We start from the raw sequence: 24,567 nt of genomic DNA on the forward strand, positions 1-24,567 counted from the left end.
AAAAAAAAAATTCCTGTGTGCCTAAGATGAAAACCACTTGCAAAATACAAAACAAAAACCAAAGCCAAAAAAAAAAAAAAAAAAAAAATAAAAAAACCCCAAACCCCAAAACAACAAATGTGCTGCAAAGAAACCTCCAAAACTAAAATTGCCAGGGTTGTTGTTATTGTTCCAGGATCATAACATTGGAGCAAATCATAATGCTAATTTTCTAAGCTAACAGCAGAGAATTTGATATAGAACTTTCTGGCCAGAGATACACGGTATCATTTTCAGTGGAGGCCAGAACGGTTCTTTTTTTTTTTTTTTTTTTGAGACGGAGTTTCACTCTTGTTACCCAGGCTGGAGTGCAATGACGCGATCTTGGCTCACCGCAACCTCCGCGTCCTGGGTTCAGGCAATTCTCCTGCCTCAACCTTCTCAGTAGCTGGGATTACAGGCACGCGCCATCATGCCCAGCTGATTTTTTGTATTTTTAGTAGAGACGGGGTTTCACCATGTTGACCAGGATGGTCTCGATCTCTTGACCTCGTGATCCACCCGCCTCGGCCTCCCAAAGTGCTGGGATTACAGGCGTGAGCCACCGCGCCCGGCCCCGGTTCTTTTAATTAATTAACCCAACATTAAATGTACCAGAAGAGGGATGTAACTGTGTTTACACACAACTCTGACATCATCTGATTTTAACAAGTTTACTAAAACGACAGTCACGGCCTTGACAATACTGAATGCAAAATACTGGTGTACACAGATTTTACAGAGTGACTCCTGAGAGCCAGATCACAAAACAAGTTTTAACAGATGGGAGAGGCCCGAGGGAAGGCAAGCACACTGATTTTATTGAGAAAAAAAGCTTATATACTGTAGGGTTGCTGAAGTTTAATAAATAAAGGTCAACTTATAATATATAAAAACAATATAAACATTTATATGCTACATGCATATCATATAATTTAAAGTAATAATTTATATACGGGGAGAGATGCCAATTCATGTTCTTCCGATTTTTCTCGACAAGGCACACACACAGGATGTGTCTATCCGTATCCACCGCCAGCCCACGAGTTTGTTGTTTTCTGAAGTCAGTGCTCGGACATAGGTTTGGGACGTTTTGCACTGAGAGTTCCAGTGTTTATCATCAATGCCCCTGCAACCATTTTTGACTGGCCTGGCTTCCTTACATCGCGTCTCATAAAAATATTGTTTGACGGGAGAGTTGCCGGTTTTGATCTCCCCCAGCACCGTGACCTGGTGTCCCCGAATGTCGATGGCCGACGACTTGTCGGTCACCCACAGACTCTCACTGTCACATACCGAGTACTCCCCTCGGTGACTCTTATGCTCTGCGTACCGTTTCCGCCGTGATGTTCTGTTCGCCACCACGGGGTTGCCCACGTAATCCTCCATGAGATACAAGGGCGGGGGCTCCAAGGGGGTGCTCTCGCTCAGCAGGACCCGTGGTGAGTTGTAGCGTCTCTGCTGCCGCAGCAGCTCGGTGTCCATTGCAATCACTGGCTGGAATTCTGACTTGGTGGGCTCTCCCCGCTCTGGCTCTCGGGGGGCCTCTGCTTTCGGCAGGGTGCCCTGGTAACTTTCCTTAACGTCCACCACCTGCTTGGAGAGCTTGTTTTTCAAAATATCTGCTTGGATCAGCTTAATTATCAGGGAATTGAGCGAGTCTTCCGGCAAACTCCTTTGATCCATGTTGTTACCTTGGATGCCACGGAGATAAGCGAGGAATATCACATAAAACAAGATGGACATCACCTTGTTCACCTGTAAGATCTGAAAAGGAAACACAGGTGTTAAGAGCAGGCCTGTGGCAGCTGAGTCTGTGTTATTCTGACACCAGCTACCTGAGGCTGAGTATCCCTGTGAGGGCACGAGGGAGGGTACCCCCAGGTGAGCAACGCAGCTCCCCTCTGGACATTCTGAAGAGGCGATTTCTTTCCCCCACCCCCGGGAAATACTGCAGAATGCACTCCAGGTCTGCTGACTCTGCTCTTTGCATGGGTTGCATTTACATCTGAGGTCTGCTTTATCCTGCAGGCTCTGCTTGTGGGCGGATGATGTCCTACTGCTTCTTTAAACATCCCCTGAGCCCGTAAAGACATATCATTCACTCTACCTTAGCAAAGCATGAAAACTTCAAACCTGAGAATTGTAACCATGGAGTAACTTCCCTTCAGCAGCAGCAGCAGCAGCGGTGGCCTTGTAATTGTCTCAAGAAAGAGTTCGACTGCTCCCTAGCTGCGGCCCCTGGAACGCACTGAGACTGAGGACTGGTTCAGTTGCCCCCATATTACGGTGTCATAGGTGGGGTCATCCTCGGCCAGGCCACAGCTGGAGCGGTCTGTTCTCCTGCCTTTGGAAATGAACACGTGGGGCCACTACCCACTCTGCGAAAGGGCCTGCGTTCCAGGGTGCTCTGCTGAGCTCTCTGATGCACACGCATCACCAACTGATCTGCGGCATCCCTGGGACCCTCTCCACAAAACACAGCCCGGCCACAGCACTACTTGCAGAAGACAGAGATGCAGAATAACCACCTCAAATAAATGGACTGGATCTGCCCAGAATAGAAGAGTCACTGTTGATTCACTTTCCTCCTTTAGATTTCTAACATTTCTGCTACAACATGTTCCTTTTAGTGGTTATGTTTCTTCCAATTCTACTATTACCTTGTTTAAATGGCATTCCAACCCCTTAGCCTCTCATTCTGTTGCCATAGTAGAAGCTCCACATTGGGCCCCTGCTGAGTCCTGGTGGAATTACAGTGCTGATCTGGAGACACCTTCATTGCTGGTCTCTCCCTCACTAGAGCAAAGCCCAGATCTTCCAAGGCTTAGCACTGGAAGGAGATGCTCCTGGTGGAGAGGGGCCGCTGAGCTAGCGATCCTGACTTGTACCTGATTTGTCCACTGCCTTGAGATATTCACTCCTTAATTACCATCGCTACCACCTCACTGGCTCCCAGGGGGGTACATCATTTCCTCTTTAAAGTTCTGTCTAAACATGGAAAATAAAAACTCTTCCCCTGGTTCACCTTTGGTACTTTTGGAAAGGCTTTACTAAGTCCAGGGGGAAGATAGAGAGGAGGTAAACAAAGCCGACATAAGAAAAGCAGTCCTACTAACCAACACCCAGGTCTGAGCCTGCCAGTGCTAACTCGCTCCCAGGACTCACAGGGAGCCTCTTTCCCAGCTTGTCTGAGATACCGCTGGCTGGCTTGTCCCGAGAGGCCAGCGACGGTGAGGCACTCTGCTCACACTGCCTCCTCCTGCCACTGTGATAAGGAGGCTATCTTTTTTCCATGGGAACTAGTCTTTGGGACAACTGATTCTTTCAAGGTCAAAGCCAAAAGAGGGATTCTAGCTTTGCCACTCACCCTTGGAGATGACTCTAAGGAATTGTATTATCCTAGGAAAATGGTTCCCACAGGATAAGGAATCTCCCTCCTATTCTGCATACAAGTGACATTTCCTTCAATATTACAGGCCCAGCAAAATGCAACTTGAACTATACAAAAAATATGTCATATGTGCAACTAGGATTACGCTCCCCTCCCCCCAAAAAAGAAATCATTTAGGACTGACAGCCTATTGAAAAACAATGTATTAAATCTCCCAAAAGCTGAGCCACTGTAAGCTAAGAATACACAGGGTATCCACTCTTAAGGAAATAAATCAAGTATGGTTAGTGAGGCGAAGTCCCAGGTAAAATAAGAGTCAAGGTACAGATTAGTGAGGTAATGACCAGGGCGAGCTGAGAGGGAGAATGCTGGCTGATGCTGATGGATTGAGGAGGAAAAAGTAAGAGTCTTTATGGGTGACAGCTGGAATATGGAACCAAAGTGTGTTAGAAGTAGACAAAGCATATAAAGAGACCATCTAATCTTATTCATCTTATAGATGAGGAAAACCTAAATGCAGTTTAAAGAAAAGGAGAGACCCTCAGGGAAGTGAGAGGCGTTCCCTGAACTCCGGCCCTCACCTCCCTTTTCTGTCGTGTGATGATTGGGCTCACAGGCCCCTTGCTCCAACCCCATTCACTACTCACTGCTGCTCGAATCACGATCCACGTGCGCTGCCTCTGCTGTTGAAATTTCACCCGTGTTTCAGTGCCTGGTACCAAAGCTGACTTTTCTGCAATGCTCCGCCAAGATCCCAACAGCAGCACCTGCTGTCTCCTTGCAACCCGGCCTGCTCTCCCGGCGCCTGGCCATTTCTTTCTTACTTGCCGTGATACTTTGTAAGAAGTGGTGGGAGTAAGTCATCCGCAGGCTGGTGAGTGTTTCTAAATGCTTCAGAAGACTGTCTTAAAACCCTGCAGGCTTCCTGTGGACTCCATTTCAATAATCCACTTTTAGCTTTTTTCATAGAGAGCAAGTCCAAGATTGTTGCTAACAGAACACTCCAAAACACAGAGGTTTTCAGCTGGAAAAGACCTTATACAACCTCCTCATTTATACAGATAAGGGAGCTGAGGCCTGCAGTGGTGGTGAAGTGAGCTGTCTCAGGTCAGACTGCTAAACAATGGCAGAGAGTGATGGGGGACGTTTGGTTTGCAGGCTCAACAAAAACCACATGGCTTGTGCACCATCAACGTTATTGTGAGGGGTAAATAATGAAATCCACATGGAAGCACCTAGCATAGTGTCAGGCACAGGGTGAGCACACTAGACATGTTATAGAACATGAACCTGAATGGCCTGTGGCGGCAGGAGATGGGGCACATCTGCCCTTGATGTACACATGTGAGGGGCCCAGCGTCTGGGAGCTCCCTCCTCTGCATCTGGCTCACAGCAATCTGCACCAACACGGTCTCTGCAATGCTTTCCCCTAATGCCATGGTGCCCGAGTGCTCGGATCTCAGCCCACTTATACTGGGTGTGGGAGAAGAAAAGAGTATCATGAACTGGAAGCCCAGGGAACAGACAAATGACGAAAGCAACCACGGGCAAGGGAGAGACGGTATTTCTGAATATGCTGGGGGCAGGAATAGATGGATTCTGATCTCTGGCCACTTTTTGGTCACTGGTATCTTCATTTCTCACTCCATATCCGGGTGGGAGTCCCCAGTGAGACAGTTCCCAGGAGTGGGGAATGGAAACAGGGAGGCAGTGCCAGCTTGACCCAGGCAAGGCACAGTGGTGAGTTTTTCTACTTAGGGGGATGTCTCTGCTCTTTCTCTAGAGGTCACTGCCATCTGCAGAGAACCCCATTTAAGCAATTGTTATATTGTGCTATTATTGTTGGTGTGTCTCCTCTTTGACCACAGGGACCATGTCCTTTCCATCCACACATCCTTGATGCCCAGCACACGGCTAGACACTGCAGTGTTTTGATGTCTATTTACTGAATGAGCGCCTGCTACGATCGAGACCTACCCAAGGCACTGTTTGCTGGCTGGAGAGCCTGTATGGGCCTTTGCCAAGCCTGGCTTTGGAAGCCAATCAACTCTGCCTTCTTTTCCCAAAGAAAATACAGGCCCTGGCTCTGAAGTCGGCCATGGTCCCCAGGCTCTTCTTGGCTATAATTAGAAAAAGACCTGTTAAAGACCTCAGTAAACCCCCTTTCTACACTCTCCCCAGTGCCCATTTCCCCTGCTCGGAGTTTTCCAACATCCTGACCGACGTGCATGTGCGATTTTCCTCACTTAGAAATGCTTTCCCACATATGGTGTTTTCTCAGTCCCCGGAGCAACATTCCTACAAGGTTTCACCATCCCTCAAAATACTCAAAAGAGAGCAATTTCTGATTCCTCCTTTTTGGCTCAGTTTACAGCATCCACAGAGGGTTTGGGGGTATTCGAGAAGCAGCTGACATGGAAGAGGAAGCTGGGGTAGAGAGTGGCACAGGATCTGAGCCCCCAGCAACCTGCGTCTGCCCTGCAGCGATGGGGCTGCAGCCTTCAGATTCCAATTCACCTCTCCAGGACCAGCTTCCCTACACAGGAGCACCTCCTGACCATGTACCTAAAGACCCCTCTTGTTGCACATGTATGGAGTAAATTTTTAGACTGCTTAGGGGTGAGATCACCAAGAATAAAAATGCAAAGTGCCAGGTACTGGCTTACACAAAATCTTAAATCCTGGCAACCACCATCCTCAAGTAGGTACTATTATATTTCCCATTCAGATGGGGAAACTGAGGCACAAAGGGGTTCTGCGACTAGCTAACAAGCAACAGAGCTAGGGTTTGCACTCTCTGGCTCTAGAGCTCGTGTTATTAATGATGACACTCTGCTGCCTCTCTGTCTATCCCTGCTCTCAAATATCCTAGAGAGTTTACTTCCAGGGGAAGCCCAAGCTCCAAGCCTGGAGCCAGGATGGCTGCCGTCAGCAGGCTGTGCCCTTCCCCAAGAAGCCTGAGCTCTAAGCAGAGTTTGCGGAGATGTGAGGCCATCACTCCTATGTCCTCCTCCCCATATCTCCTATGAAAGCATCCCTCGCGAAAGTAAACACAGTCCAGTTCCCCCACCCTAGTCCCTCCTGGGCCTGATGCTCTCCAGAGTAGATCACCTGTGCCTGCGGAGGCCCTGCTGTGGTGGACAGAATACTCAGTGCACCGTCTCACATCCTGGGGTTGAGTCCAGCACTGGAAATCTGGGCGACTTACAAAGAAAGCAGAAAAGCTCTGTTTTAGCTTTCCTCAGGGAGGAGTCATGAGGGCAGAAGTGAAAGCGGTTTTTAATTTGCCAAATTTTTAATATGCAAATTCAAAAGACTTCATTATTTCTGGTGCAGCCATATCCTCTGGAGGCAAATGCATTCTCTGGCTGGGTTCAAAGAGGACACTGGCCAGCTGTGTCCAGAAGGGCCTGATTCTTTGGAGAATTTCTTCTGCCATGACATGGTCTCTGACTAATGCTACAGACTCAGAAGAACACATCCTGCCAGTAACCCTAATGTCCTGCTCAGGGAGTGGAAAGGGAGAGAGGTGGGGAAGTGACAGAGTTAAAGTAGAATGACAAAGGGGAAAGGAATGTGGTGAAAATATTAAACTAAGGCCATATATAAAGACTGGCTATGCTTGTCCCCCAAATCTTAATTGCATGATTAATTCACACTGGTTTTGTTCTGAACATAGGTCTTGAGGCCTCCAAATTAGTCAGTGGGGCCGCATGAAGATGTCCTGACCCATGACAAGGCTGGGAACTGGGAGAGAGAGATCCTGGTGGAGCCTCTGCTGGGGATTGGTCTGGTTTTGCTTAATCTCTTTATTAATGATCCGGAAGCAGGAGGGAGGAAAAAGTGGCAGATTAATTAAAATGCACAGATGACGCTCAAAGGGAAGGTGCTGCAGACACCAGTGAGGACAGACCAATTAGGCTGAAGCACCCGTGGGGGTTGGCAACCTGGAAATAGCATGATTAGATTCAAATGAAAACATGTAGGTTAACTCACCGGGGGAATGATGGATCCAAAACCAACAAGGCAGGGAAATGCTTGGAAAGGGATGAAGGGAGGGGGCGACTTGGAATTGCTACAAGGAGTAAATGAGAAATGAGCTCACATGAGTGAAGCTGTGTGGGTTTCCACGGCACCTTCTTTCCTGCCAGCTGTGCCCTCCACCTCCACCTCATTCACTTTAGCATACCTCTCGAGTGGTGGCAATCATGAAACTCCCTGTCTTATGGAGCACAAAAAAGACATAAATTGAGGAACAGAGCCAAGATCAGAAAGCAGACCAGAGATGGTCCCCAAAACAGGCTGACGTGCACGCTCTAAAGTCATGGAAAACCAGAAGCAATCAGCGATCTGGAGGAAAAACAGCTGCTCTCTCTGTTGGTATTTGGTGAGGCCTCACTGGACAATCCCTGAACTCGGGGCAGGTCTGTATCTATGTAGTGTCAAACCAGGTGAGAGAAGGGGCAGGGAAATGGATTCTTATCCTGTTCTTTAAGATCCCTGATTCTACTGTTGTTCCTCTCCTTAAAACTTAGCACTTAATACTCAGGGTTCTGAAACTGAGTGATACACACAGTCAATCCTCAGTCCAAGATGTGAACTAGGACAAGCCCCTCAATTTTCAGGAGATGCTGGCTTCTCAGCAGAAGTGAGACAAGGCACACAGTCAACAGCAAAGGCAGGCTCTAGGATGAAATAAAATAAAACAGAGAACCTCAGAAGGTTGACTCGCCTCCCTCAGAAAGGAAGTACTGAAACTGGTCCTTCCGAAGGCCAGGAAGTGAGGAACAGAGACCCTTGAACTAGGAAGATACAGACAAGGAGGTTATATCCCAAAAGAAAGCTCAGTGCATCGAGATGGAGGTAGAAAGCTGTGAGTTTCCTTTGCACAGCTGTTAGGAGAAGAATTTCACATTGTTCAAAGCATACCCTCCTCTGGCCTCGAGGAGAGGAGGGAAAGATGGAAGGCATGGCACATGTCACACCAGTGTGCGCCAGCCGCTCCTGGAGAAAGGTAGGACAGTTATTCCCCAGGCCAAGCAGCCCTCTGGCTTAGCCGCATCTTGGCAAAGAGAGATCTTAAAGGGGCTTGGTATGCTGACACAAGCCTAGGAAACTCAGGTTTACTTTATCCTTTGCATAATACAAACTCCCATTTCACGGCAGAAGGATGGACTGGGAAGGATCCGCAGAGAAAATCTGAGTCAGTCCAGCTACTGGCCATCATGGTGTTATCTTGCATTTAGTAGTATTTGTTTTGGTAATTCACACTTATCCACCACTATGCATACAGGTGTGCATGTATGGGTTTGCGCGCCTGTGCTCACGCGCATGTGCACACACACACACACCACGTAACTGCTTGAAGTGAAGATGAGCTCTAGTCAAGCTGTTTTCAAATTTTTGAATTTTGAAAAATTATAAACTATTTTCCAATGATTGAGTCATTTAATGTTCAGAAACATTCCAATTTTGGTATCATTTTCTGTGTCTGGGTTACTCCATTCTCTAAGTATGATGACATACAAGGGGAGGCTGCTTCAGCCACACAGACAGCCGCAGGTACAGCTGGTATTAAAGAATAACTTCAGCCTCGGAGAATAGCTGTCCCAAGTCAACGATTTTGTTTTAAATTTATGCCGCATGTTTGAGTTGGGTTTATGGTCAAGGGTATCCATTGTCTGCAAAACGCTACACAACTGTAGTAATATCATTACAAGGTAGAGGCTGCTCAGTAATTGATTTTCAATAATTATAATTAGTGATGATGATGATGGAAGTATTTATTTTATTTACCCAGATAAGCATGAGTCTCAAAATGGCAGAATAAAGAAGCTGGCTTCTTCTGGGGGGTTGGAGGCTAAGGGAAATCCCAAAGCATGTCTTCTGTTCAATCCTCACTCTGATTGCCTCTTCCAAACCAACAGCACAGCTGGCTTGGCAACAGCCAAACTTTTTTACGTGCATCAACCATGGCAGCAAGTCCGGGATCACCCAAACCATACTGGTTTGGCCCCTGGAGGACTTGGCTACAGAAAGTGTGGTCAGATGGTAGGCTTACTCCTCTAGACTTGGCCATCAGGCCTGTGTCAAATATGGCCCCTCACGCCTCCCTGCTGCCACACAGCCAACCACCTTTCACAAGGATGAGGTATATTGACTGGTGGTCTGTGGCTGTATCGATTGGTGGTCTGGTCTGGATCCCTTCTCCAGAAAACCATGGTGTCTGAAGACTGGCAGCTGGGACTTCTTTTCCAGGTGTATCTCCCCTCTGTTCCCTGTGGCTGCTATCGTGCACTTGAATACTTTTACAGACTAGGAAACTGAGGCAGAAGAAACATGTGTCTGGTGCTTTTCTGAGTCTCTTCTCACTCACTCATCTAGTGATGTGGGGATGTGAGCACAGGAAGAAAACCAACCTCCCGTCAAAACTGGAGTGTGTGGTAGGCACTTAATAAACACTGTGACTCCAACCCCAAACTCTCTAGTGACTCTTTCTGGGCAGCTGGGCAAGACTGAAAAACTAACCCAGAGCTTGTCCTCTGAAAGCAATTTTGGCACAAACAGTCTGAACCCCAGGCTGTCTTTAATCACAGACACAAGTCATAATAATCGCTTGTAATAACAGCTCACATTTATTGAGACTCACCATATGCTAGACTGTGCGGAACACTTCACATGGATGATCTCAATTAATCCTCATGGACACGATTATTAACCCCCACTTTTCAGCAGAGGAAACTGAGGCTCAGAAGAATTAAGTAATTTTTCTCAAGATTACACATCACTTGAGAGGCAGAGCCAGGGAACAAACCCCTGTCTCTGTGATCCCACAGCCCTAGCTCTTAGCTAATATTGCAGAATACCTCCCAATTCACTTCAAAGTCTAAGGCACCTGCCACTTCATTGAAGTGAACTGGGTAGCAAGCAGCACACTAGTGTATTACTGTTTCTTTCTTTGTGGAGGAAGAGACGTTCAAGACAGATCCTCTGAAACATCAAGGAGACATTTCCAGTCTAAGGCTTGCCTCACCAGTTCACAGTAGCTGAAGAGCATATCTGTGTGATGGGGGGCTGGTGGGATCTGGTGTTTATGCTTTAGTTTCTCCAAATATAAAATATTCCTTTCCTTTTTTCTTATTTCATGGTAAAAAAAAAACAACCAAGAACCCAAAGATTCATTTTAAAAAACGGCTGGAGCATTGAAGGTAGGACAGATTTCTGATTTTTTTGTTTTCACAGATTGCAGCATATTTGTAGCTGTTGATGAGAAACAGAATAAAATGTAGGCTCTTGGCACATCCCCTGTTTTGATTTGTTATTAAAAACCAACTCTTCCACTAATGAGCTTTGTGGCTACGGGAGAACCCTTGTGCATCTTGGGGGCTCAGTTCTGAAGCAGTGTTTCTCCATAGGGGTGTCACTGGGATTTTGAACAGGACAGTCTTTTATTGTTCAGTTTTATCTCGCACATATGCAACTCAGGCCCCCAGCTAGTAAATCTCAATCGTGACCCCAGTCATGGTGACAACTGAATAAAAGGACCCACACCTTTCCTAGTGCCATCTACGGAGACCCCTCGGTTATGAATCACACAACATGATGCTGGGGAATTAATTGTTTTTGGATCGTTAACCCTTTTACAATGTGACCAAAGCTAAGAAACCCTTCTGCTAAAACACCACACATGTGCCCATAAAGAAAAATATAGCAAACAATTTCAAGGTGATTCAAAGAGTCTATAAAAATCAACCTAGTGTCCCACAGATTTTAGGTTTAGAATTCTTGAACTAAAGAATTTCAAAGGTTCTTGCTAGCTGAGATACCCTGTGCTTCTATTATCTTGTGCCAACCCTGAGCCATTTCTTCTCCAGGCCAAATGGAAAGAAATTATTATTATCAGCCTAATTTTCTGGCCCTCTCTGTTTCTCTGTGTCCCTGTGAAGCCAGGGTGCCAGGAACTGGCATCCAGCTCTATTAGGAGCGTGGCACAATGGAAAGGTTATGGGGGGAGAGTGACTTGCCCCCAAACCAACCAATCAACCAGGACAAGAGCAGTAACCAAGCCTAGCCCTCCAGATGAACAGCCCTATGCTGCTCAGCCACAGCCACACACAGAGCAGTCAGCATATTTAAGACACATGGAGGGAAACCTACCTACCAGTAGGGCTTCCTGGGGGAGGCACGGGGGTCCTAGTGAGCCTGATCAACACAGCATGTCTGACGCTGTGTGTGAGAGGCCTGGGGCCCCAGCAGCCCTGCTCAGCCCAAGAGGCAACCTGTGGAGGCAGAGTCTCTCCTGTCTCCCTTTCACAAGTGTCTGCGTAGCACCATCTATTGGCATCCACCTTCCTCATGGACACCAGGGATCAGAGCATTCTCCTTTCTGTCCATAAACCTGCCGTCACTCTGGGCGACGTCACCTCCCACCTGATGGCTTTTTCATTCCTTGGTCTCCCTGTTACTCCACATCCTCAAGACCTTGTTCTCTATGACGTTTGAAAACGCAAATTCGATTCCTCAAAGACCTAAGTGATTCCTTGAAGACGTAAGAACAGAAATACCATTCAACCTAGCAATCCCATTACTGGGCACGTACCCAAAGGACTATGCATCATTCCCTCATAAAGACACATATGCACACGTATGTTCGCTGCAGTGCTACTCACAATAGCGAAGACGGGGAATCAACCTAAATGTCCGTCAGTAATAGACTACAGGGGATCGGGGGGCATCTTGTAATGTCACCAAGGACATTCCATTAAGTTTGCTCAGAAGGGCCCGGCTCGGTGCCTGGATGAGAAATCTACAGTGGACCTGGAGGATGCTTACTGCTGTTCACCAGCTACTCAGGGCTGGAACCCCGAAGAACACGGGAGTGCCCGGATGCCGTGGGTCTCCTGAAGGTGTGTGCCAGTGGAGGGTCTGCAGGCCCCACGGGTCTGACTGCGAAGTGGCCAAGCAGAGAGGCAAAGCCACCCCATGCTCATGGAGACTTCAGGTAAGTGGCTGAGTGACAGAGAGAGAAATAGTCAGAGACAGAGAGAGACTGAGAAAGAGGGAAACAGAGACACAGATACAGAGACAGAGGCAGAGAGAGGCTGAGACAGAGAAAGGAAGAGACAGAGAGAGACTGAGGGGGAAGGAGACAGAGATGGAGGGACAGAGAACAAAGAGAGAAAGGAGAGAAAGAGACAGAGATACAGAGACTCAGAGAGACAGAGACATAAAGACAGAAAAACTGAGACAGAGATACAGAGACAGGAAGAGAGGGAGGCAGAGACACAGAACTGAGAGAGACAGAGACAGAGATGCAGGGAGATGGAAACAGAAAAAAACACACAGAGAAGGACAGAGTGAGAGACAGAGAGATACAGAGAAAGGAGGAGCGACAGAGTCAGAGTTTGAGAAAGAAGAGCGACACAGTGAGAAACAGATGAGCAGAGATGGAGGCAGAGAGAGAGAGAAGAGAGGAGAGAGGCACAGAGAGTGAGGGAGACAGAGAAACAGTGAGAGAGCAAGGGGGTACACGTGGAAAAGGGGGTCTTTTTTGAGTATAGGGGGTTTCGGCTGAGCCCAAGACCCTGGGCGGTGCTCTTCTACCTGGTTCGGAAAAACTGGAAATGTGGCAGAGAAGGTCCCTCTGAAGCCAGCATTGCTGCAGAACCAGAGGGCATGTGCACTTCCATTCACATTAGAGACCGCTCCACCCTGCCACTGTCCCCAAAGCCGGTGACCTCCCTGCACTAACCTACATTTCTTTCTACTGCCAGGGAAGTGAACATGTAGGTGTTGTAGACGCAGCAGGTGGCCCTGTCCCAGCACCATGGGAAAGACCGAGGCACGGGCACTCAGTGTCACACAGCACTTCCTGGTTCAGGAAGAGGATCTCAGAACAGGCCACAGTCACACAAGGCCACCTGCACCTTGTCCCAAGAGGTGTGGCAGTGCCCAGCAGCCCGGTCAACAGAGGCTAAAGCAGTAGGGCTACAAGTGACAAGCCAGTGCCCATCTGTCGGGCAACAAGTCAGGCTGTGTGTGTGTGTGTGCGCGCGCGCGCACGCGCGTGCACATCTATGTGTACCTGTGTGTGGGTGTGTGTTGTCTCTATGTGTGTAGTGTCTATGTATGACTGTAGATGTGTCTGTGTGTGGTATGTATATGCATGTATGTATGCCTGTGAGTGTGTCTGTGTGTCTCTGGGTGTGTGTGCTGTATGCATATCGACATGTGTGTGGTGTCTGTGTAAGACTGTGGGTGTGTCTGTGTGTGTTGTGTATATGTATTCATGTGTGTGAAGTCTATGTACGTGCTTGTGTGTGTATGTGCATGTGTGTGTGTGAGTGTGTCTCTGTATGCATGTGGTGTATATGTCTAGGTGTGAGTGTGTCTCTGCAGGTGTACATATGTGTATGGCGTTATTCTGTGTGTGTGTCTGTGTGTTGTGTGTGGTGTATGTCTGTGTGTGTGCATGTGTGTCTGGTGTTATTCTGTGTGTGGTGCATGTATGTCTGTGTCTGTGCATGTGTGTGGTGTTATTCCATGTGTGGTATGCGTATGTCTGTATGTGTGTGTGCATGTGTGTGGTGTTATTCCACGTGCAGTATGTGTATGTCTGTATGTGTGTGTTTGCATGTGTGTGGTGTTATTCTGTGTGCATCTGTGTGGTGTGTGTGTCTGTGTGTGTATATGCGTGTGTGGTGTTAATTTGTGTGGTGTGCATGTGTCTGCATGTATATGTGCGTGTGTGGTATTGGTCTGTGTGGTGTGTGTGTCTGCGTGTGGATGTGCATGTGTGGTGTGTGTCTGCGTGTGTATGTGCATATGTGTGGTGTTATTCTGTGTGGTGTGTGTATCTGCGTGTGTGTATATGCATGTGTGCATGGTGTGTGTGTCTGCGTGTGTATGTATGTGTGTGGTGTGTGTGTATATGCATGTGTGCATGGTGTGTGTGTCTGCCTGTGTGTATATGCATGTGTGTGTCATGTGTGTGTCTGCGTGTGTGTCTGCGTGTGTGTATATGCATGTGTGCGTGGTGTGTGTGTCTGCGTGTGTATGTGAGTGTGTGGTGTGTGTGTATATGCAAGTGTGCATGGTGTGTGTGTCTGAGTGTGTGTATATGCATGTGTGCATGGGGTGCTGGGTGAGGGATGCTGAGAAGGGGAGAAGTCAAACGTCAGAAGGGATCAAGAGCCTGCGTCTGCTCCCTGCCTCCCCTTTGGTCACTGTTAGTCCCTGGGCAGGTCTGCTTTTCACTCCCGGCAGCATCAGATTGCTCCTCTAGCAAGGGCAGGAACCAGAGTACATCATCTGGAGACCATCCCGGCACTAGCAGCCTGCTGCCGTCCACAGGGGTCTAAAGCCAGGCGGGGCTCTTGCTCTCTGGGTCCCCTTCATCCCAGAGGAGCAGCCAGCTCTGCGGGTGCCCCTACCCCGCCACCCACACTCCCAGTGTGGTGCACGTGGAGTCAGGCACAGGGCTCCAGTGGCCTTCCTGGGTCCCCGTGAACTGGAAACATACGAGGATAGGCAGGGAGACGCCGTGAGATGGAAAGAGAAACTCTGGGTCAAGTTTGCATTTCTCATTATTTCTCCAACCCTTCTCAAATTCCTTTTGTTTAGAAACCTCCTTGAGTTTCTGAAGCCTTCCCCCTCCCCCACCCCTCCCCCTGAAAAACTCTAGGAGCTCCTCCAGCCTGTAACCCTTCCGCATAACACGTTCCATATGTCGGTCACTCTCGGCATGAAACGTTTTCACTAGCTTTTCTGGTCACCTACTCCGTGGTCTCCCCACACAGCCTCTCCCCAGGGTAGCCCCACGAACCCCCTCTGTAGCCCTCTGTTCAAGAAGCAGAGGCTGGGATCAGGCTGTAGGGTCCTTTGCTCTCCCTCCCTGGTCAATCCCATGCAAGATGCCTGCAGGTTCGCCTCCCGAGTGCCCCAGTGCGCCTGCCTTTGCAGCAGCCCGCCTGCCGCCAACAGCTGCAGGGAGACCCTCCTAAGAACTGGGGCTAATTGAGCAGGGCTCTGACTGAGCTTGCCACGTTATTTGCTTAGAGCAAGCTTTTACGGCAAAGCAACACAGCATTCTATTGTCTTCCTTTCCCACCCAGCTCCCCCTCCTCTCGAGGCTACCCACTGCGGTAAATAAAAGCTGGTGGGGTGGGATTTTTTTCCACCCTAACTTCCAATGCTCCCTTTGCGGATGCAAACACATTCTAGCCTTTCTTGCTTGACCCCCTCTCCAGGCGCCACTCCCTGCCCGCCCTCTTGATGCATCTTTTGATGACTGAATTTGATGCTGGAAAATAGCATGCAGAGCACCACCCCACGCAAGGTTTTAAGGGTTTCTCAAAAGATAGAAGAAGGTGGCATTCAATAGCTCTGGAGGTGCTGCACTGGAAGAGCTGAAGATGATTTTGAACTGATCAAGGGAGCCTGAGAACCGTTTATAGTTCCTCTTCCTTGAGAGCCTAGGCATCCTTGAAGGTCTCAGACTCCCAGGGATGTTCCAGGCATCGAATAGAAGCTGCCTTAAAACAGGTAGTGAGGCAAACCCACGGCCTAACACTGGAGGCAGGAGCAAGTGGGAAAGCATGAGGCCCTAGGGGCCAGATTGAGGACATCAAGGCTTTCCAAAAAGACATGGAGAGACCTGTCTGGGACATACTTGGCTGGGCCATCAGCTATCTTGAAGGATGGAAGGATGAGAGATTGAGCACCTACTGTCGGCCAAAGATTAAAATTTAAAACTTACATCCCACTATCTCCAGCTTTTTGGGGAGAGATGGAGTTAGAAAAATTCTAAAGGGAGGCTATTGCTATTGTAAAGCCAAGAAATCCAGGGCATAGAGTAGGTGAGGGATGGGCTGAAAGTTGTTACTGGTAGATATAAAACTACAAGTAGAAGAATCCCTGCTTCCTGACTCCTGATCCTACAGTCTTTCTAAAAGACAGCCTTCTCTATTATCAAAGTCCTAGCCCAGCAGGGTGCACCGCATGCCTGTGATCGCCAAGTAAGGGGAGCTCCTTCATCCAGCTGTAAACCTAAGGGAGAGCCCTCATATCTACAAAATGCAGACCACACTTTATCAGTATCTGTTAGATACTCTAACAGCATCTGCGATGCACCAGTTTACACAAAGTAGATCATTTCCAAAGCAGAACCACCTCTGGCTGCAAAATGTCCTCTTCACTAGGGAGACGGAGGGGCCCATTATTGGCCCAAGCTCTGCATCCATTTCTCTCTAATTCTAACCAGAGGGAAGCCTCATCAGCCACACCCACTATCCCCTCCCTCTGGCCCCCAAATCTTGGCTTTATTTAGTTTGTAGATGGATTGTATTCTGGAGATCAAACAAGTTACGTGAAATTGTATTGAAAACAATCCTTTTCAACAGTACTGGTATTAAGAAAATGACAACAGTAACGATGGAAAACATGTTTGATGATGAGTTTGGATGCTGCGTGGGGCTAATGAGACAACTGAATGAATGTAATTGAGGTATCTGACTTCAGAAGTTCCGATTATGCTGACGGGCTTGGCAAGGAACCCTGCAATTTGGCATTAATGAACGGATTAACACCGAGGATCAGTTGAAACCCAACATTGTGCAGACATGTGCCCTGACATTGTGCTGGGCATATACAGTAGGGGCCAATGAGGACCCGATGATCTGAAATAGAAAAAGATTACAGCCCTCTTAAGACGCAACAGACGAGCTCTTCTGCCACTGGACCAATGTGTGAAATGTTAGAGTCACTTATTTGAAGATTCATTTGTTTGCCACTAACAATGCTGTGGTGTTTCTAGACATGCAGTCTAAATGACCAGATTAAAACTGGGTTTAAGAGCAGGAACTCCAAAAAGTTCCTTCAAGACCTGAGGATCTGTGATTCTAAGCTGATGATGAAAAGGCCAAATGCTGCCCCAGGGGGAGGGCCTGTCGGGCCACAAGCCTGTAAGACCTATGAGTGACTTCCACCACAATGCGTAGTGCGTCACGTGGCTGCTGGGGCTGGGATCCCTGCCGACTGCGGTCAGATGGAAGGGTCTGGACATTCTTTTTATACTGGCATTGATTCAGAATGTGAAACTTTTGATCCTGTAACATGGTACGTTTTAATTCCTCCTGGTGATGTTAATAATGTAGCTGGCTGATGCCACGCTAACAGAATTTATAATGCATGGATGCTTCCAGGAAACAGGGGGAAGTAATAACTGTAGTCTCCCACGTGAACCTCCGTTTGCACTCTGTTTAGGCTTCTGAGAAAGGTGGAATGCAAATCAATTTTGTGAATTGAATTATATTTTAAAGACACTAGGATTGTTTACAATGAAAAAATCTTATTGTGGATTCCTACGGAAAGCAGTAAATAACCACTTTTCAATTAAAAACACATTTGCTATTGGGCTAGTTTTAGCTTAAAGCACGGTGAACCTTAAAATGTAGTGCAGCTACGGTGTAAATACATTACCATTTTATAATGAGCACATACGCGTTGAGACCAAAGCAGTCACCAAAGGAAGAAGGCTTACTTCTCCATGAACCCTTCAAATATTTGGGTGTCTTGTTAATGTGCATTATCTCCTACAGCTAATTCCCCAGAAAGTGAGAAATCTGGAATAAGGAAAGAAGCAGGAGAATGTCTCTGCTGGAAGTTCCCATTTTTGCACTCCCGTGTCCTAAACAATGCCATCCTAAATTCTCATAATATATGATACTTTAGTCTTCTCAAACATCCCAATAAAGAAAGGAATGGAAAGAAGAGAGGCAAGCAGAAATCATGCACTCCGTACTCAGTGAAGACTCATCAATAATTATTGCATCAATAGTGATAACTCATTTTGTGAGGACTTACTGTCTGCCAAGAACAGTGCTAAGAACCCTGCAATCACAACTTGACTTCATTCTACAATAACCCTATCAGGCAGATTCTACAGTTCACAACTTACCTGAACCCTACATACTACCTCATACTCTCTGTGAGATCTGGGGCAGCATCCAGCCATTAAACATGTTAATATTTCCACTGCACAATTATATTCACTTAAGTGAAATGAAGACTAGCTCATTCAAGTTAGGTTGTACGGCCAAATGAATTTGCTGTCACTTTAAGAAATGATTCTGGGTTTTCAGAGCTTTTTGGGCTTCGGAATTACAAAGATGAGACGGGGATGTGCATTTTTCTATTTCATAAATAAGGGTAGCCTGCTCGAGATCACACCATGGCAATACTATAGCTCAGCTTAGTAGCAGAGCTGGGATTCAAACGCAGGCATGTCTGATGCCAAAACCCATGTTCTCAAACACTAGGCCATGCTGCTTATGTTGCCCCCGCCGCGGGGAAACTAGAGAATAAAACCTCCCTACAAAGGTTTTCTGAGAAGGCCGAATTAAACTGTGATAACATAGATCCTCTTTTATGTTTAAAAGATTTTTTTCATTAAATAATATTTCTTAGAGAGATGATTTTTCCTTATTATAAAAATGATATAAAGAACATATTTAAAAAGTTTTTAAATACGAAAACATATCATCTATCAGCTCCCATAGGTATCATCATGAAATATTTGTACCCAGCCTTTAAAAAATACATTAAAAGTTTTTCTATGCGTTATAGTTGAGATCGTTTAATATACATCATTCTGTAATTTTCTTATTTCACTTACTATTACAGTCTAGGCATTCTCCCTTTATGTTACAATTCTACCTAAGCAAATCTTGATGGCTACATAATATTCCTCCACATTAATTTGCCATAATTTACTGGATGACAGCCCCTTGTTACACATTTCCTATTTGGAATCCTCTACTCCCATAATGCATGCTATAGTATCTCCACGTACAAAGCTTACTATGAGTGTGCTATTCTCATGGTCCAGGACTCCAGCCGTTTCCTTACCCTCTTGACACATCTGCCCTGTGCAGCCCCAACCTCAGATCAGTTTACACATCTATCCACCTAGCAGACATGCAGGCTGCTAAAGAGGGGGAAACACAGCCTATGAACACTGTCAGAGCTACGAGTGACCCTCACCACAATGCGAAGTGAGTCATGTGGCTGCTGGTGCAGGAGTCCCTGCTGACCGTAGTCAGATGGAAGGGTCTGGACACTCTTTTTATACTGGCATTGACTGATGTTGATTGATGCTCTCAGGGTCTGCTCAGCCCTTACTGTAGATCAACAATTTGCTCTTGTTCCCATGTCAGGTCTTCCCTCCCCTCACAGAAGCTCCTATCTCCTCAAGCCTCTTGGCGCCTCCTGCAGAAAATCCTGCATCCTACTGCACAGAGTCCTGCAGGTGGGACCTCCCTCAGCCTTGAACTCCACCTACGAATCTTCAAACACACCGTTGTACGCTCTCGCCTCTGCCAGGACTCCCTGACTACTCCCTATGCCGGGAAGGCTCTTAGATGCACACTATTAAGGTGACCAGATACTTTATCATCCAGACTTTCCGAAGTGAAAAGGGGCGTTAGCAATAATTTTGTTTAGGTAATGGCCACACGGTAGGACTGGTCTGAGTCAACCAGGAAGTGCGATTACTGTGAGTAAAACCAGAATTTCTGCTGAGTGGCAGGGGCCACCTTATCATCCTCACTCTCTAACAGGTCCTATACTGACACTCTGGGCCTCACATCCATTTCCTTAGAAGCCTTCTTCCATCAGGGCCTCCATCCCAGATGTCTTGTCTTTTCCTCTCTTCCCTCCTCCCTCCCTCCCTCCCTCCCTCTTTCTTTTCTTTTCTTATTTCCTTTCTTTCTCTTTCTCTCTTTCTCTTCCTTCCTTCCTTCCTTCCTTCGTTCCTTCCTTCCTTCCTTCCTTCCTTCCTTCTTTCTTTCTTTCTTTCTTACTTTCTTTCTTACTTTCTTTCTTTCTTTCTTTCTTACTTTCTTTCTTTCTTTCTTCTTTCCTTTCTTTCTTTCTTCTTTTTGTTTTTGGCAGAGTATCATTCTGTCACTCAGGCTAGAATTTTGCAGGGACCTAATCACAGCTTACTGCAGCCCTGACCTCCCAGGCTCAGGTGATCCTCCCACCTCAGCCTTCGAAGTAGCTGGGATTTTGAAGTAGCCGGGACTTTGAAGTAGCCACCAGGCCCAGCTACTTTTTATATTTTTTGCAGATATGGGGTTTTGCTATGTTGCACAGGCTGGTCTCAAACTCCTGGGCTTGAGCAATCCTCTCGCCTTGACCTCCCAAAGTGCTGGGATTACAGGTGTGAGCCACTGTGCCTGGTCTAGACATATTTTCAACCTGCCCCTGTAGATAATGGTTTTTGCGCCTCTGTAGATAATGTTCCAATGTTGCCAGCATTAGAGAAATAAAATAAAACCGTTGCCCTCTAACTATGACTATCTGATCCCAGCCACGTGCCCTGTCCCAGGGAGCAGCATTCCCTACAGCCATCATCACCACCTGCACCAGGGTCCTACAGAAACAGCCCCACCTAGAATACCATTCCTCATTTCAAAGTCAGGCAGATGTGCCACAGCGACTCCTCCCTCATGCTCTCTGAATCACTGGAAACACTGATTCCTCCTCCGGCCAGCAGCTCTCCTGGTCTTCCTCCTGCCCCCACCAGCACTTCCCTCGCACTCTTTCCATATTCCCTCCGACATTCTGCTTTCCCTTCTCACCTGAGGATGTCACTGTGCAATCTCATCCCCCCTGCTGATGTGTGGATATGTCCACACTCACACCTCTAGGCACAGGCCTCCGTCCTGCACTCCAGACCCATAGACATCCATGGCCCACTAGACATCTCCACTTGAACTGCAGAGGAATCTCAAGGGTGATAGACCCAAAGCTGAAGTCACCATCCTCCCCCAAACCCTGCTCCTCCTCCGGCCTCTCGGATTTTCTCTCCTGGGGAAAAGGCAGCAGCAGAGATCATGTTTGAGTCCGCTTTCTTCCTCTCTTCCCTGCCCCCAACATCGAATGGATCTTTAATAATTCCAGTTGACTCTGCCTCCTCCTATTCCACAAAATCCACCCTCCTTTTCTCTATAGCCCATGCTGCCTCTCTTGCCTGGATGACTTCAATAGACTCTTAAATGGCTTCTGAGACCTTACTTTGCCCTCTCCCAGCCTTCCCTATCATTTCTTCCCCACACTGGAATGGAATTGGGTCATTCCTCAGCTGGAGAAATATCTGTTCTTCTCTATAACCTCCAAGATCAAGCTAAAATTCCTCAGCATCGTCTGCCCTTCATTGTCTGGTTCCTGGGCACCTCTCTCACCAGCCTCATCTCTTGCCAGCCCTCCTCTCCCTGTGCACACCAGCCTCCGCGAGGGACCTGGGTTCTCCAAACACGCCATGTGCGCTCTGACCCCTGCTAGGACTCCCCTGACCACTGCCTACGCCAGGAAGTTTGTTTCTCCCTTTCCTTCCCTGGCTAACTACCATTTGACTGTCTGACCCTGCTCATCCATCATGTCTCCGAGAAAGACTTCTCAGCACTTACTGCGTTCTTTTACAACCAGCCTTTTACTTGCCTGTCTGCTCCACTTAACTGTGTGCTCTCTTTTGATGTGTTTTGATATCCTTAGCACCTGCAATGGTGCCTGGCTCATGGTAGATACTCCATAAAAGATTCCTAGAAACAAAGTCACTGGATCAAAGGGATGAAGCACTTAAGAAGCCTGATCATTTATGCTTTTGTGCTGGTCTCATTATCGTCAGCTTGCCCTTTCACTCTCAAGTGTCCCACTTTGGATAATAAATTCCATGCTCACTCTTCTCCAAAGGCCTTCCATATGGATTCCTGTACCCTTTAAAGATATTTATTCAGAGCCAAGAGCAACAGATCAACTAGAGGAAATCAGATGGGGGCTGAAGATGCGTGTGCGAGGGTGAAGGAGGTAGGAGAAGGAATTTCTGGGTGTCCTGCAGATGATGGATGACATGGGTGATCTCACACAAAACTGCATGTCAGCAACTGTAAAGGAAGGATTCCGATACAAAGAGAAAAATACAAATCTCAGTTCCAGCAGCCCTTGCCCACTGCCCAGAGTGGCATGGTTGCCTCTCTTTGGGAAGGAGAGACAAGAAGGAAGGCAGCTCAGTGGGACATGGAGAAGGACAGCTGCACTAGGAATTCTGGGAAGGGACTCGCCCAGAATTCAGTAGCCCCTCTGGACCTGAGTCTTCTCTCTCTCATGCTCCACCTACTAGATCATGATTTCCCCACAGCAAGCCTGGCCCTACAGCTCTAACATAGAATCATCACTAGATTGGACATTTTTAAGAATAAGAGAGAATGTGTAAGGCTGGAGAACCTGCAAATAAAAGAAAGTAGGAGTTAATACCCAGGGGACTTGTAAAAACTAGGGCAAGGCCAAATGCCCCTTAGCCACCTCTGTGAAGGCAACATCTAGGCGTGGACAAGGTCCTGGGAGGGCTTCCTACCAGGTCAGGGAACTCAGTGTAGTGCTACTGGATTTCATGTTCCTGAGGGCAGGGCCCACATTTCGTTGCTCTCTGTGGCCCCGGTGCCAAAGGCAGCCCTAGCACAAGCAGCACAATCCCATGTGTGGCGTGGAGAGAATGCACTCCCCAGAGATGCACAAGGATCTGGGAAGGGCTGGGCAGGCAAAAGTCAAAGAGGAAAGAGACTTAGTCTCTCACAGTGACAGAGAGAGAGGACAGCAGTCTGAGGCTTAAGTTCAGGTCTGAGGGTGGGGCGAGATGTTTCTAGCAAGACATTTAGAGACAGGCCAGGAGCTGGTTTTGAACTAAACAAGATATAAACTCTGCTGCTGCAGTCTGTCAAGAATATACCTAGCTTGCAAGTAAAACTCAGAGAAAGTGCTCTCCTGGCACAACAAAAAGTAATGCTGGAGATTTTTTTTCCTCTTAAGAAATTCACTGAAGAATGTCGCTGGGGATAAATTAACACAGGCATCAACATAGATATCTGGTTCCCTAGAACAATGCAGAAAGGCCAGCTCTGAGACCAACTCCTGGCAGCCAGTGGTCTCTGACCCTGTCACTTCCCTCTGCCAGGGCTTTCTCTCTCAGTGTCACCCTCCCAGGAACGCTGAGCCCAGCGGGGAGACGGCAGGTGCACGTGAGAAGAGAGACCAGCAGTGGCAGTCAAGCCAGCCTTGAAAACCCTCGTCACCTGGCATTGTGAGAGATCGGCACATGTCCCCACCTTGAGGCTGGCCCAGGCTGGAGTATCAGAAGCTCTGACCCAGAAAGAGGGACAGAGAGTAAGTGACCACTGGAGGGAGAAAGTGAGGGTGGCAGTGGAGTTCCTGAATGTCGTACAGTTCCTGATAGGTATACAGTTTGGTGTATTTTCGAGTCGATCGTGATAGTAGCCCAGTTCATTTCAATATGAAGATAAATATTTTCTTTATTTTAAATGTAAGAAAACTGAGTCTCAGGAAGGGTAAGTAATTTGTCCAATGACAAACAGCCAGTAGGTGACAGAGCTGCAACTAGACCTGCCATTCTATGTTTCTGTTCCGTTTCCCACATGCTCAGGTGCACTACCTGCCTGCTCACACCTTCCCGTCCCGTCACCAGCCACCGCCCGTCTTTCACCCAGCAAGCCTTGAGATTCTTATCCATTCCACGAGGGTAATGTCAGTGTGTAGAAATGTCAAATTATTCCCATTTAATAAATTTAAAAATGAAGCTTTATGGAGCCTAATTACATAAAGATGGTAATCTTCCCATTGGCCAAATACATGTCTTGCCAAGCGATGCTCTCTGGACCAGGACCTCAGACCGCACATTTATCAAAATGAAACCAGGTAAAAATGGATGCTGTGCAGGGGAAGGTCTTGGGGCTGCCTGGCCTGCTTTCTATGTTGAACATAAGACATCTCTGCCTGAGACTCGCAAGCATGACGCACGTGGGAGATTTGATTCTCCTGTCTCTCTTAGCCCTTTTATCACCCACTAAGAAAGAAAACTGTCAGGATGCTTGAAGCCCACTTTCTACTTTCTGCTGTCTCTGAGAGACAGATATCCTTGAGGAGATCTGTCCCTGAATTCTAGAGAGATCCAGAAATAAACTCCCAGTGAGCAAAGCCAAGCCACTGTCCAGAAGTCTTCCCCTCTGTACAAACTTCTTCATGTAAAGTTCTCGCTGTTCTTCACTGCCCTCCATCCAGAACCTTTTCTTATATCCAAAGAA

General features: G+C 47.4%; 1 protein-coding gene across 4 annotated transcripts in view; it reads right to left on the reverse strand.

The window, feature by feature from the left end:
- Positions 1-678: 678 nt before the first annotated feature.
- The window catches only part of NTF3 (neurotrophin 3), a 66,111-nt gene continuing 42,222 nt past the window's right edge, over positions 679-24,567 (reverse strand). For all 4 annotated transcript variants that reach the window (XM_037744856.1, XM_017546168.2, XM_017546167.2 and 1 more), the window contains exon 2: positions 679-1,785. In XM_037744856.1, coding sequence (XP_037600784.1) covers positions 991-1,785 — 795 coding nt within the window. In that variant the 3' untranslated portion in view covers positions 679-990. The remainder of the gene's footprint in view (positions 1,786-24,567) is intronic.

Source organism: Cebus imitator, unplaced genomic scaffold (genome assembly GCF_001604975.1).
Source record: "Cebus imitator isolate Cc_AM_T3 unplaced genomic scaffold, Cebus_imitator-1.0 Scaffold187, whole genome shotgun sequence".
Taxonomy (NCBI): Eukaryota; Metazoa; Chordata; class Mammalia; order Primates; family Cebidae; genus Cebus; species Cebus imitator.